Source organism: Leuresthes tenuis, unplaced genomic scaffold, assembly GCF_036924035.1.
Source record: "Leuresthes tenuis unplaced genomic scaffold, fLeuTen1.0.hap1 SCAF_16, whole genome shotgun sequence".
NCBI classification, from domain to species: Eukaryota; Metazoa; Chordata; class Actinopteri; order Atheriniformes; family Atherinopsidae; genus Leuresthes; species Leuresthes tenuis.
Window position 1 is genome coordinate 2,763,102 of NW_027325370.1, and position 13,248 is coordinate 2,776,349.

At 41.9% G+C, this 13,248-nt stretch overlaps 1 protein-coding gene across 1 annotated transcript; it reads right to left on the reverse strand.

Moving 5' to 3' along the window:
- Window positions 1-538: 538 nt before the first annotated feature.
- On the reverse strand, window positions 539-10,616 carry slc2a1a (solute carrier family 2 member 1a). The gene is made up of 9 exons (XM_072366742.1): window positions 10,509-10,616; window positions 6,475-6,635; window positions 6,156-6,396; window positions 5,249-5,411; window positions 4,926-5,113; window positions 2,179-2,283; window positions 1,994-2,095; window positions 1,703-1,906; window positions 539-748 (listed from the first exon to the last, which is right to left on the reverse strand). Exons 1-9 carry the CDS (start codon window positions 10,584-10,586, stop codon window positions 542-544), a joined length of 1,449 nt encoding a protein of 482 aa, XP_072222843.1. The 5' UTR covers window positions 10,587-10,616; the 3' UTR covers window positions 539-541.
- Window positions 10,617-13,248: the final 2,632 nt, after the last annotated feature.

Consider the following 13,248-nt stretch of genomic DNA (forward strand, 5'->3'; position numbering starts at 1 on the left):
TGTAGTAATGCGACCTTCTTAACTGGGCAGCTATGTCCTCTGTTGCAGGTGGAAACGGCAGCTGAATGTCGTCACCCAGCACAAGGAAACCCAGCAGGGAGCCTCTAGTTGCTGGTTCTTAATGTAAGTTTGGCGTTTGAGACCCTAATGCTTCATATCAGATCATTTAAATAACAAAAACCATTAAATTTAAAAAAGGACACGAGGGAAAAACAGAGATAATTTACTCAATATGTTCTTATAAATGATATTTTGACCACATTAGGGTACTTAAAAGTAAAAACGCCTCCTGATTCTTCTGCTACGCCTCTCACGTTACTCTTTATCTTAAAAGCCGATTTAATTTTTACTTCTGCTGCTTGTAACTAAGACAGACTTCCTGCAATACCACAAAGATGACGTCCGTCTCATCGTTTGTTTTTACACATCAGTCTGTGCGAAGAACAGACTCTAAAAGAACACAAACCTAAACAACAAACTGAACTCTTAAAGCCTGACTTGTTGCTCTGCTGTAGGAGTGTGTGCTGACTCGCTTCAGCTCTCAGAGGTCGGGGTCGTCCCCCCTCAGCGTGTTGAATTCTTCGGGGGCGGAGTATTTATCTGCACCCTGACCGGCAGAATGGCGGAAACCTGCTGCGATCTCATCAAAGCTGCGGCCCTTTGTTTCCGGCACCTTGAAATAGGTGAAGACGAAGAAGCCGACCAGCAGGACGGTGAAGATGATGAAGACGTAGGGGCCACAGAGTTGCTGTAACAAAGGAAAGTGTTGAGTTCCTTTAGCTGTACTATGGTCATACTATTCAGCAGTCAATAGACGGTTAAATGGAAATAAAGACAAATAAAGACCTGCAATAAAGACAAAGTAATAATGAGTTAGGAGGCCCAGTGTCTTCTCTGTTACCAAACACAGAACTAGGGTCTCTTAGCTTATGTTATGGACATCATTTGACATCGAAATAGATTCTACCTTTTATTTAGTTGCTGGATTTTCTTTTTCTGGAATGAATCTTGGGAATTAAAGGTTTTGTCTACCTCAAAATTGTTATGTACAGGCACCGGATACCTGTAAGCCAGGGGTCGGGAACCTATGGCTCGCGAGCCAGGTGTGGCTCTTTTGATGACTGCCTCTGGCTCACAGATAAAACTAAATATTCTCACTTGTTTTAATCCATCCATCGATTTTTCATGTGCTGTTCAGGGCTGCAGGAGCATTATTTTAATTGGATGATACTGGACTACGTTGGCAGCGTAAAACAGGTAAACGCCCCCTTTTGAATCAGTCTGCTCGGTTGTTAGCTCAAAGCTAACCCTTCGACGAAGAAGATGGCGAAAAGAAAAAAAGATGACGAGTATCGTACATTTCAGGCCGAATGGACTGAAGAATTCGCCTTTGTGGAGAGAGCAAATTCTGCGGTGTGTCTAATTTGCAAAGACAAAATTACATCGATGAAACGGTCGAAAAACACGCGCCATGCTACCTTTGCATCAAAATACCCGGCAGGAGACAGCAGAAAGAAAGCGTGCCAAGAGCTACTAAAATATATTATATGGCTCTCATTGAAATAAATTTCCAAATTTTTTGCTTTCATGGCTCTCTTAGTCAAAAAGGTTCCCGACCCCTGCTGTAAGCCAATCAATTGTTTGCTTACAGCTGTGAGTTACTCACAAAGAAACAAAAAGTCTTAAATACGAGATGCTTTACCTCAACATACTGGAAGCACATCCCTACTAAGAAGTTGGCGGACCAGTTGGAGAAACCAGCAACCGCAATGGCAGCAGGTCGGGGGCCTTGGCTGAAGAGCTCGGCAACGATGAACCAGGGAATGGGGCCCGGGCCGATTTCAAAGAAAGCCACAAAGCTGAAGATTGCCACGATGCTGACGTAGGACATCCACTTGAGCTGGTCCTGAGCAACAAAACACATCACTGAGTCTTTCAGGCACTTAGTTTCAGAAGTCCAATGGGTTCTGCCAAGGGGTTCACAAACACTTACCAACAACGCCATGGCAACAGTTAGAAAAACTGCTGAAACTGCCATCCCCAACAAACCAATGAGGTGAAGGGGTCTCCTGCCTGTTCGCTCCACTATAAACAACTGTACAGAAGAAGAGAGAATGTAATGCTTCCAACATCCTGCTGGCTTTTTGGATTTTAATCCAACGGTTTTCAAAGACTTACGGAAACCACAGTGAATGCGGTGTTGACCACTCCGGCACCGATGGTTGCGTAGACGGGCTGAGACACTCCTGCTCGTTCGAAGATCCCAGTCGAGTAGTAAAACACCTAAAGAGGATGATATACATTAGCAGACAAATCTGCTGAAGCTTGCAGGGCATCACCATTAAAATCCCAGTTCCTCCCCTTGATCACTTTGCATAGGTGGGTCTGTTATTCTGGGGATCAATACATGGTGGCCATCTAATTCTTCAGTTGTAGCACTGGTGGCCATTTGGATGACTATGATCACTACACCTTGACCCCCACTTTAGGGCACTTTACATATGGAGTCATAGGACCAAGAGAAGAAATTCTAATTGAGCCTTTATGTTATATCTCAACACCCATTTTAACATGGATGGGGGCTTGTCCGGGATCTTTCGGGGTTTTTTTTTTCTGGGTCTTTTTCTTTGTAAGATGAGTAAATGTTAACTTGAGCTCTTCACTGACATAACAAACTCTCTTTAGTAGGTGTTTTAGCTGGGTTGGGGTTTTGTTGTTCCATTTAATTGTTTATCGTTTTGCTTTTTTTTTGTCACCAACATCTTTGTGTTTACCTATTAGTTTAAATGCATTAACTCTTAAAAAGTCTATGGAGCTGTATTTTCATGTGAAAACAGGCTCATTCGAGTCTTCGGTTGGTGCATGAGCTTCATTATCTGATGCTATTTATGTTCATGTTTCTGTTTCTGTATTTATCAGACGCTTTTATCCAAAGCGACTTACAAATGAAGATATAACAGCTCTATAAAAAGCTAACAATAAGCTACATAGAAGGAACCCAGGAGTCCGACTCTGTCAGAGGGGACAGAGTAGAGATAGGGTGCAGGCATAGAAGGAAGTGCAGAAAGATAAAGTGCAGAGATAGAGGGGGGAGGGAAGTACAAGGTAAGTGCTGGGATAGGAGATGCTCTCTGAAGAGCTGGGTTTTCAGGAGCTTCTTGAAGATAGACAGGGACGCCCCTGTTCTGGTAGCGCTCGGTAGGTCATTCCACCATCGTGGGACGACACATGAACAGAGTTTGGATTGTCTTAGGCGTGGTGTAGGAGCTGCTAGACGACAATCCTGGGACCAACGGAGGGACCCAGTTGGGACAGAAGCCTTTGCAAGAGCATTCAAGTAGATGGAGCCGTTCCATTAAGCTCTTTGTAGCTAACATCAGGGACTTGGATCTGATGCTAAGGGCAGCCAGAGGAGCTCAATGAACAGAGGGGGGGCGTGTTCTTTTAGGCTGATCCAAGACCAGACGCACCGCCGCGTTCTGGACCATCTGCAGAGGTTTCACAGGCTGGAGACCAGTTAGGAAACCAGTTAGGAAACCAGTTAGGAGACCAGTTAGGAGACCAGTTAGGAGACCAGTTAGGAAACCAGTTAGGAGACCAGTTAGGAAACCAGTTAGGAGACCAGTTAGGAGACCAGTTAGGAGACCAGTTAGGAGAGCATTGCAGTAATCAAGGTGGGAGATGACCATGGTCATTATGTTTATGTTTATGCATTTGGCAGATGTTTTTACCCAAAGGGACTTTACGGGTAGCGTAAATTTAGCTTGAGGACCCCTACTGGAGTTAGTACCTTGGATTGGATGGATTGTGACACTACTATGTTGCAAACATGCGGACAAACATACATATTTTATGTTTTTCTGTGAGAATGGGCTGCAATTGTCCTGGTGGGGATTGTTGGGCTTTACTTCCTTTTACTTCTGCAGCCCAGCATGCTTTTTTGTGCGAGTGCAATACCTGAGATTTGTTACTTTTTTATGTAATACTATAAACCTTAAAAAGAAAGGAAACAATCTCAGTGCAAGTCAAATTAGATGTAGTCCAATTAAATTCAGTTCCTTATAATGTTATTCATATATGAATTATGAAGGTATTCATATAATTCCAGTGAATAAACATTTTGAATACCTAAAAATCTTATCTTAATTGCTTAATTAATTCCAAGCTTTTTGTGCCATTCTCTTGTGTTTCTCTTGCTATTAGAATAAGTAGAAGCACTGACAGCTAAATTTATCCACACCTTTAAGAAGAGCACTCAGGAAACTTCGTCCAGTTGGACAAACATTGATGAGCTTGTTTTTCAGAGCATTTACTGAGTCTGTTCGAACAGTTTCTATCATCTGCTGGTCTGTGACCTTATTATCAGAGTAAAAAATGGACTTTTAAAGATTGTGAATGTGGCCACTGAGATAATGGGAGTGAAGTTCAGAAGTCTTATTGAACAGATGGAACAGATGTTCAACAAGGCCATGAACATTAGCCAAGACACAACTCATCCTCTGTATGTAACATGTTGTTATCGTCTGCTTTATGCTGCAGAACTCCCTTTTTTTTATTCCTCTTTCAATTCAAACATTCAACTCAGACAACAGGAGGACATACCCTCAGTTTATCTGTTTATTTTTTTATTATTTAGTTATTCTGTTATCTATGTGGTGCATTTCTGCTGCACACAAATGGCCCTTTTGGGACAAAGAATAGACTGAAATGAGTTGAAAATTGAATTTACCTTAATTTATCCCTGGTGGTGGCCTTGTTAGCTGCAAATTTGTGTCGTTCAGTTGTAAAATGAACCGTGTGCCCTTGTGCTCGGGTCTTATTTTGGAACTCGTATTTAGTTTTTCTGTAGTTGTGGTGGTTGAGGCTCAGAAGACAGATCAGATCACCCACTTCCTCCCACTTCGTAACACTTAGTTTTGACTTACAGCGTTGATACCGGACAGCTGCTGTGACAGCTGCAGCATAATGGCGACAAAGATGGGCTGGCGATAGACGGGAGAGCGGAACAGCTCGAGGATGGTCACCTTCTTCTCCCTCATCATCTTCTGGCTCTCCTCCCTCATCTCCTGGATGTCTTCACTCACCTCATCAGTGCCCCGCAGCTTCATTAGCACTGAAAGATGAACCTTAAATGAGCTCTTAAAGGCATTTAGAAAGCAGGAATAGACAGATTGCATCTGTTTATGCCTTTGATGACATTTGACGTGTACTTTGGTGTATAAACACCCAGAGGAAATGTGTGTCTCACCAGTGCAGGCTTTGCTCTCCTCGTTGCAGTTGATGAGGAGGTATCGGGGGCTCTCAGGGCAGAAGGGCAGCAGGACACACTGCAGTATGGCCGGCAGCAGAGTGAAACTCAGCAGGAGGGGCCACAGGGAGGCATTCCCCATGATGGATTCGATCCCAAATATCTGCACACATCATACATGCCTTTTGTCGTATAAAAACTGAGCATTTTTCGTCATTTTTATCTGCAACTCTGTTCTGCATTTCACACGGTTTGTTTTTTTTAATTTCTTCATTTTCTCATGAGTGCAGATCTTCTTTTGCATCTTATTTTAACCAATTATAACCTAAAACTGAAGCTGAAAAAGCTTGTTAAACCTCAAGAGTTTTCTCAAAACTTAAAACTTTCTATTTCAGACAAAGAAGATTATTGTGGATTTTAGTAGGACCAGTTTGAAGCCAAATACTATTTCCATCCTGGAAGAAGGGGAGGAGGACCACAGATGCCTGGGTGTTGACAACAGATTGCATTTGCATGTTTCCCTTAATGCAGGGATGTCAAACTCCGGTCCTCGAGGGCCGCTGTCCGGCAGGTTTTAGATGTTTCACTGCTTCAACGCACCTGAATCAGATCAATGCATCATTAGAAGACTTGTGCAGAACTTAACAATCTTTCGAAGAGATCCATTTAATCTGAAACCTGCAGGACAGCGGCCCTCGAGGACCGGACTTTGACATATGTGCCTTAATGAATAAATGGGTTTTCTCCAGGTATTCCGGCTTCTTCTCTCCATCCAAAAACAATCATATTAAAACATCAACTTTAGTTTTGCTCCTTCAACTGCCCCATAACACTTAGCCAAATCAAACCAGATCTTTTTTAAATCTGAGACTTCTGAGGAGGATAAATCAGGGTTTGAAGATCTCACCTGTGCCATGAGAATGCCAATGACCACACCAAGCTGATGCAGCGTGCCCAGAGCTCCACGGAGAGACGTGGGTGAGATTTCCTCCACATACATGGGAACAAAGCCAGTGGAGAGGCCGGAGTAGAGGCCCACAATGAAACGTCCAACGATGAGCATCTCAAAGGAAGCAGCCAGCTTGGAGAAGCCCAGAAATCCAGCAGAAATGACGGCCAGCACATTGGCCATCAGCATGGAGTTCTTCCTTTAGAGATCAAATGACTTCCACCATTAATTGTCTTTGTTAACAGAAAACGTGTGACGTGAAAGGTTGGGGTCCTACCTGCCGAAGCGGTTGACAAAAAGGCCGACAGAGAAGGAGCCAAACATTCCTCCCACAGAGAAGATGGCCACCGAAAGAGACCACAGAGCTGTTAAAGTGCTCTGAGGGATGGGCTCCGAAAACCTGCTGCTCCACGTCTCGTTGTAGAAGCTCTCAATGATCTGAAACACAACGGCAAAAACTAGGACGGATGCAGACAGGTCAAACCTGCTTGTTTCAGGTTGAGCAATGTGCCTCTTGACAGCATCAACTTTAATAATCACAAGACTTTGATCAATTCACAGCTATTAGCAATTCATCTCATTTTCTTTTAAAAAAGGATAGCGCTGGAAGGACTTCTGCTGGTAACATTTTTTACATTTACTACGGTACGTAACCATGGCAACAGAAAAGGCGTTAACCTGTTGGAGCAGCTAACTGAGCTCTCCAAAGCCGCAGTAATGAATGGAATAAGAGCTCAAGTCAAGAAGAGTTGAAGAGGAGACGTCTTGGAGGCAGAGCAGGAAAGGGTTCAACCTTGATCTTTTTGGGACGTGTGAGACCACTGTGAGAGAAAATGGACGAGCTCGGAGCCCTGATGAGGACCTGGCTGCAGGAACAACTCTAACAGCTCTCTGCTCAGCTTTAAGACTATCCGGGCAGACAGAGACTGCAGACAGAGCGCTAACAGTAAAGGAGGAGGATCACAGAGCTGGTTAACAACAGATGGTGGAATCCTGGACCTGGCTGCAGGAACAGCTCTAACAGCTCTCTGCTCAGCTTTAAGACTATCTGGGCAGACAGAGACTGCAGACAGAGCGCTAACAGTAAAGGAGGAGGATCACAGAGCTGGTTAACAACAGATGGTGGAATCCTGGACGTGTCACTGAGAAGGAGCGTCTCTGCACCCCAGATGTTGAGCTGATCTTCTTGTCTTCACCTGAGTTCACCTGCTGACGCTGTGTGTGACATCATCAGCTAAATTGTTGCTAAGCTACAAAAACAACACCCCAACCCACCGATGGAGACCTCTGAAGATTTCTACCACACAGCTTCTCTGTTACACTTCAACTTTCAGCTGAATTACATTTATTTTGTTGTCAGTCTATAACAATAGCAGATCTTTCATGATAATTCTAATTACTTTTGTAATGCCCGGTGTACCCGAGGCTCTTTGCCACAGCCTTGGGCCGCTGCCCTGTCTGGTGTTTGTGTCTTTCTATATTTGTACCTCCTCTCCAGGCTGCTCAGCCCACCTCCTGCCGTGACTGATTGGACCGGTGTCCCAGAACAACAACTGATCATCCCACCTGCTTTAAAAGCCCGGCCAAAAGATAAAAGAGCAACTGGCATTTCCAACCTGAGTCTGAAGACTTGAGAAAAGGTGAAGTAACAGTTTTAGGTTAATCATGGATATAATAAGTCATGTCATATGCTCTGAATAGGTGGTAAAATCATCATATATGTGTGTTCAAGTGGATTCAGGGGGCGAACCACACATTCACAGCCTACTGCTGAAATATCACTGTGTCCCTGAAGTGTCCATATTCAGTCACTGGTGGCTTTAGGCTAAAGTGTGGCACTTTAAACACTTCTTACAGCTGTATTGATGCCATGTTTAAATCATGTAGAAGATGACTCAGTATAGAAAGAAATATCTATCCGGGATGTAGATAAAAGAGCATGTAAAAATGAGCAACTGGCATTTCCAACATGACTTAAATGCAACTAATCTGAAAGAACAAAGCAGCATGATGGCAGCTAAGCTGTGGGTATGATTTAATGCTAACACCTCGCCCTTTTTGGCTTTTGGTGCTGAATTTAGTTGTAGCATGTGTGCATAACAGTAATTTTATCTTGTGTAATTATAAGGCCCTGGTGCTCTAACTATATCTTCACTTTCTGAAATCCTCAACTTGTTTTGTTGTGTAATTTCTAAAAAGAAAGAGCCTGGACACACGATAGCTACTTATAGTTGTTTTTCAGTTTGCTGAGATGTTCCAGTAAGAGGAGGGTTTTCATTTTCTATTCTTTTTCTTTTCCCTCGAGTGATGTAAGATCCCACAACTCTAGGTTAGCGTCGTCTTTTCTTCTGATGATTTGTGGACTTAAACAGCAGCCTTTGCCCTTTGCTCCTCCCATTTTTGTGCCTCGAGGGTTTTTGGTGATCAATTGGGGCTTTTTTCCCCCAGAAGCTAAAAGAATATTTCAGGTTTCGGGACCTTTTACACTGATGGTAAAACCAGGAGATCCACTTCAGCTGTATTCACTCAAAATCTCTTCAGGGTACACAGTTTTATGGGCTTTTGTGCCTTGGAGCATAACTGCTGTGACAAATTTAAATGAACATCCTGAAGCTCACTTGTCCAGTCACCTAAAATCTGTTAATACTGGAGTCCTCCACATAGATCCAGATATTTACCTTGTCTTTAATTATCATGCCACGTCCAATTTAACTGCTTTCTTGTCAAATTCTGAGCTCTGTTGCCCTATTAATTCTGGTGCTCATAAAACAAATGTTTAACTTTGAATGTTTGAGGCATTTATTCTTGTGGTACAAGTTAAAGTTAACAGATTTTATGAGCTATTGTGAGTTCCATCACCCTGAGATGAGACAGAAAGGAGGAGAGTTCAGGTCTGGAAGCCCCAAAATCACTCCATATCAGGGCTGTTTCTGGGGCTTAAACTCTTTTTAGCGCCTGGTTCCTGTAGTTTAAACAGAAAGGTCAGAGAAAAGAGCTACCTACAAGATCCTGGTTCCTGGACAAGGTTCTTGCAATGGAAATGCAGCTTAAGAGTGCTTTCACAACAGGATAGTTCTGAATGTGGACCAACCCGCCTGGACAGCGTCACGCAGTTACAAGAGCTGCTCATTTGGATCGGTCGTGGTCAAAGTAAGTTATTAAGATTCTCTTTATGTAAAAAGCCATGAGATTATCTTTTATTTTGAGCCCACGTGTGACTTTTTACAGAAGATGTTTTACATTAGTACTGATCCATAGTTTCAGACAGCTGTGGTAGGGGTCATATATGTGGTGTCTTTGTCTAAATTAAACTATTGAAAATCAGAATTATCAATAATTATACTTTACATCAGCATAATTCCTCTAATTTTGCTGTTCCCGACAGCAAAAACCATGGAGCTGAACTACATGAAACTTGGTGGAGAGTTGGACCATGAGCAGAAGAACCCATTTAAGTTTGGATTGGATCGTGAGCAGTTGTGAAAAAGAATTGACCTTGGCAGATCAGCTCTGCTGCCTTGGTAAGACAAGGAAAAGAAAAGAAGAAGCAGAGGAACCTCACTCCTCTGTACGTCATTTTAATCCACACTACTACCTTGTTTGTGATATCTTTACACTGGAACCGCACAGATGCACACTTGCAAGTTCATCACATAACAGCTAGTTACTTTGAGCTTCTTAATCCTTAATGCCTTGAATAAACTGCTGCGTTATCTCATTAACCAGCTCCCTGTCATTTGACATTTCAGTCCGACTGCCCTCAATCATGACTGACAGGCTCAGAAGCTTTCCAACTGCTTTAGACATTTCAGAACAAGATGTTTTTCATGCTTTTCCAAGTAAATTTAGTACTGTTGGTTTGCCAGGGGCATAATTTGTCCTCCCGGTTTTCTAAATTTAATCAGTTTTGGCTTCTTTTGTGACTTTGATTCATTCAAGAAAACATTCAAACTGCTGGTGGTTAAAGCTTAAGATTTGATCATCACCACGGCGCCTTCAAGATTTTAGCATTTAAGAGTTAAATGCCAGAAGTGAACAGGAAACACACAATATTTTCCAATAGTTGTCTCGTAATTATGACAAAAAATGCAGAGTTTAAGCCTTGAGCCTTTCCAGGTTCTATATTGATAATAAGATGGTGAAAGTAGAATATAATCATTGGATTAATCTGTTCTTAGAATAAAAAGATGCTTTTTTTAAAATACTAAACGTCTCTCCTGCTTTCTCTGATTATTTCCTGACACATTTCTTTAAATACAGGACTGTTTAAGAGTCTTTATCTTTCTCATACCTCTCTAACAAAGTACTCACGTTCTGAGGAGCATTGATGACACCGGTGTTATAACCAAACTGCATAGAGCCAATCACAGCTGTTCCCACAGCCATCATCAGCTGGGGTGTCACCTGTTGTCAGGACAGAAAGAGACAAAAATTAGAGATAAACCTGAGATTCTGTTCAAATATCAGCGATAAACCTGAGATTCTGTTCAAATATCAGCGATAAACCTGAGATTCTGTTCAAATATCAGCTCTTGATATGAGGCTCATGTTGTAGGGACATAAATCTCATTACATGTTCACCTTTTGGGGATCTTTGGGGATAAAATGTAAATATCTGTTATAGATTTGATCAAATCTGAGTCTGAAGACTTGAGAAAAGGTGAAGTAACAGTTTTAGGTTAATCGTGGATATAATAAGTCATGTCATATGCTCTGAATAGGTGGTAAAATCATCATATATGTGTGTTCAAGTGGATTCAGGGGGCGAACCACACATTCACAGCCTACTGCTGAAATATCCCTGAATTGTCCCTGAAGTGTCCCTGAAGTGTCCATATTCAGTCACCGGTGGCTTTATGCTAGAAGTGTGGCACTTTAAACACTCCTTACAGCTGTATTGATGCCGTGTTTAACTCATGTAGAAGATGACTCAGTATAGAAAGAAATATCCATCCGGGATGTAGATAAAAGAGCATGTAAAAATGAGCAAATGGCATTTCCAACATGACTTAAATGCAACTAATCTGAAAGAACAAAGCAGCATGATGGTGCATTCCATATAGATTAAATTAAATTAAAATAAATCCGAGTTTCTGGCATTAATGCATCAGTAATAATAAAAGTAAATAATCAAACATTAACTCGTGCTGTTCTGCTGCTTTTGATAACTAACTTTTACTGATATTTTAAGTTCAAGTGACCAAGCTGAGGTGAAGGGTCAGACACGTGTAACCGGATTATAAAACGTTGTTTTGCTTTCTGTTTGCGAGCTTTAGGTCTTTGGCTTTTATTCAGGGTCACTTTAACAATAATTTGTGGTAGAAATTTCGTTTCAAATTAATCTGGAAACCCCTTTTTTTACCACAAACAAGACGAATTAAATTACTGACGCGCAATAAAATGCAGTTTAATGGCTGCTGTCCATGGTGCTGAATTCTGACTTCACCGAGCCATCAAACCGGGGGGGAGGGGGTCCTCCACACCGTCTTTTGGGAATCAGCTTGACTATTTTCCCTGACTAATCACTCTCTAACCCCATCATGTATCGATCAGGCAGCAGTTACCTTGTCGCTGCTCTCCATGCCTTCTCACCAGACTTCACAACCAGATTATGAAGAAATAAGCCAAGGTGGTAATCCAAGAGGCCAATATAATCTCCTTTCAACAAAAACCCGTCATCGTGATGTTGCCTGCACCAGCGTAAACAAATATTTTACCATTTTCCCCTTCATTCACCTGCTCAGGTAAGGAGCTTAGTGACGTCAGTGCTAAGTGGATCATCACGCGCTGCGTGGGGAGCCTCAGATCCACCGCGCTGATAGGTCAAGACGGACAAACAGCAAGAATAACACGTGGATGACCAGAGTAGGATTGTTTGACGGTGTACAAAAAGCCGAGGAGCGCCGAGAGCTCATCGCGATAGTTTTAAACAACACTGCACCTTGTAGAAGATTTAAAAGACGTTTAATTTCTGTTTTTCAGAGACAAAGTAGTTTCTTAAACGCATTTTCCGACTCATTTTCTCTCGTTTAAGTGTCGAAAACGGACCACAGGCTGCAGAAGCTGGTGGGAAACGCTTCGCAAGGCCAACAGGGGGTGTTGCGCGCTTGTTGTTCACCATGTCAGCTTCATCTCCTCATCAGTTAACTTATTACTCCTGTTCTTTTTATAGAGGTCTCTTATGGCGGGGAGGTGGAAGGTCTGGATTAACCTCTTCCTTTAGTTTTTGCTAATTAATATCCACAGGATGTTGTTCAATCCGACCCAAACATATGTCCAAGCCCAGTTCCAATTGAACTAATGAGTTTGACTTAACTTCAACCACATCAAACATTTAAGTGCTTCTTTTGATAATTAATATGCCATTTTCTAACCTCCATTGACTGACCTCTTGTCGGACATAGTTTGAAGTCCATTGCAATTATATACTGAATAACTAGAAATATATTTGGTTATTACTAATGAACGGTGAAATTACCTTTTCATTTGGTGCAAAACATCCAAGAAAGAAATTAATATAGATACTTTGTAAATAAGACTGATTAATAGCACAATTAGAAAAGAAAGATGATAAATTGGGCGATTAAGACACAATCATGACAAAATGGTAGATTAAAAACCATGAGGACATATAAGCCTTAGATGGGACATCTCTGTGCTAGTAAAATATAAGACTAAAATATTATTATTGAAAACTAAGCTGTAAGGCTGTTATGGTCCCGTAAATAAACAGGCTCTAAGGACCCATAGCATACAGAACCACAAGAAAGCGGCAAAGATTTAAAGGAAGTTTAATGCAAATGAGTGCATAACAAACCAAACTCATAGGAGAGATGGGAGTCCCTGCAGATAAATAAACAACAGTGAGAGCAGTGGGCCGCTCCTCAACCTTAAAATCCACAAATTAACCTAAAACAACCAAAAAACAGGACTAACGTTCACTCCCAGCTCAACTTCTAATAAAGAGAACAACGTTGCCAGAACAATGTTGCCAGGTTGGAGTTAGAGGACTCAAAAAAAGTACTCCAAGAAACAAATTAAACCAGTGAAG

Coding starts and splice junctions, on each gene's coding strand:
- slc2a1a (XM_072366742.1), bottom strand. CDS start 10,586: ATGATGGCTGTGGGAACAGCTGTGATTGGCTCTATGCAGTTTGGTTAT. Junction 2,284..4,925: donor AGCTGTCCGGTATCAACGCT/GTAAGTCAAAAC, acceptor CATCCTCTTTAG/GTGTTTTACTACTCGACTGG. Junction 2,096..2,178: donor CCGCATTCACTGTGGTTTCC/GTAAGTCTTTGA, acceptor TCTTCTGTACAG/TTGTTTATAGTGGAGCGAAC.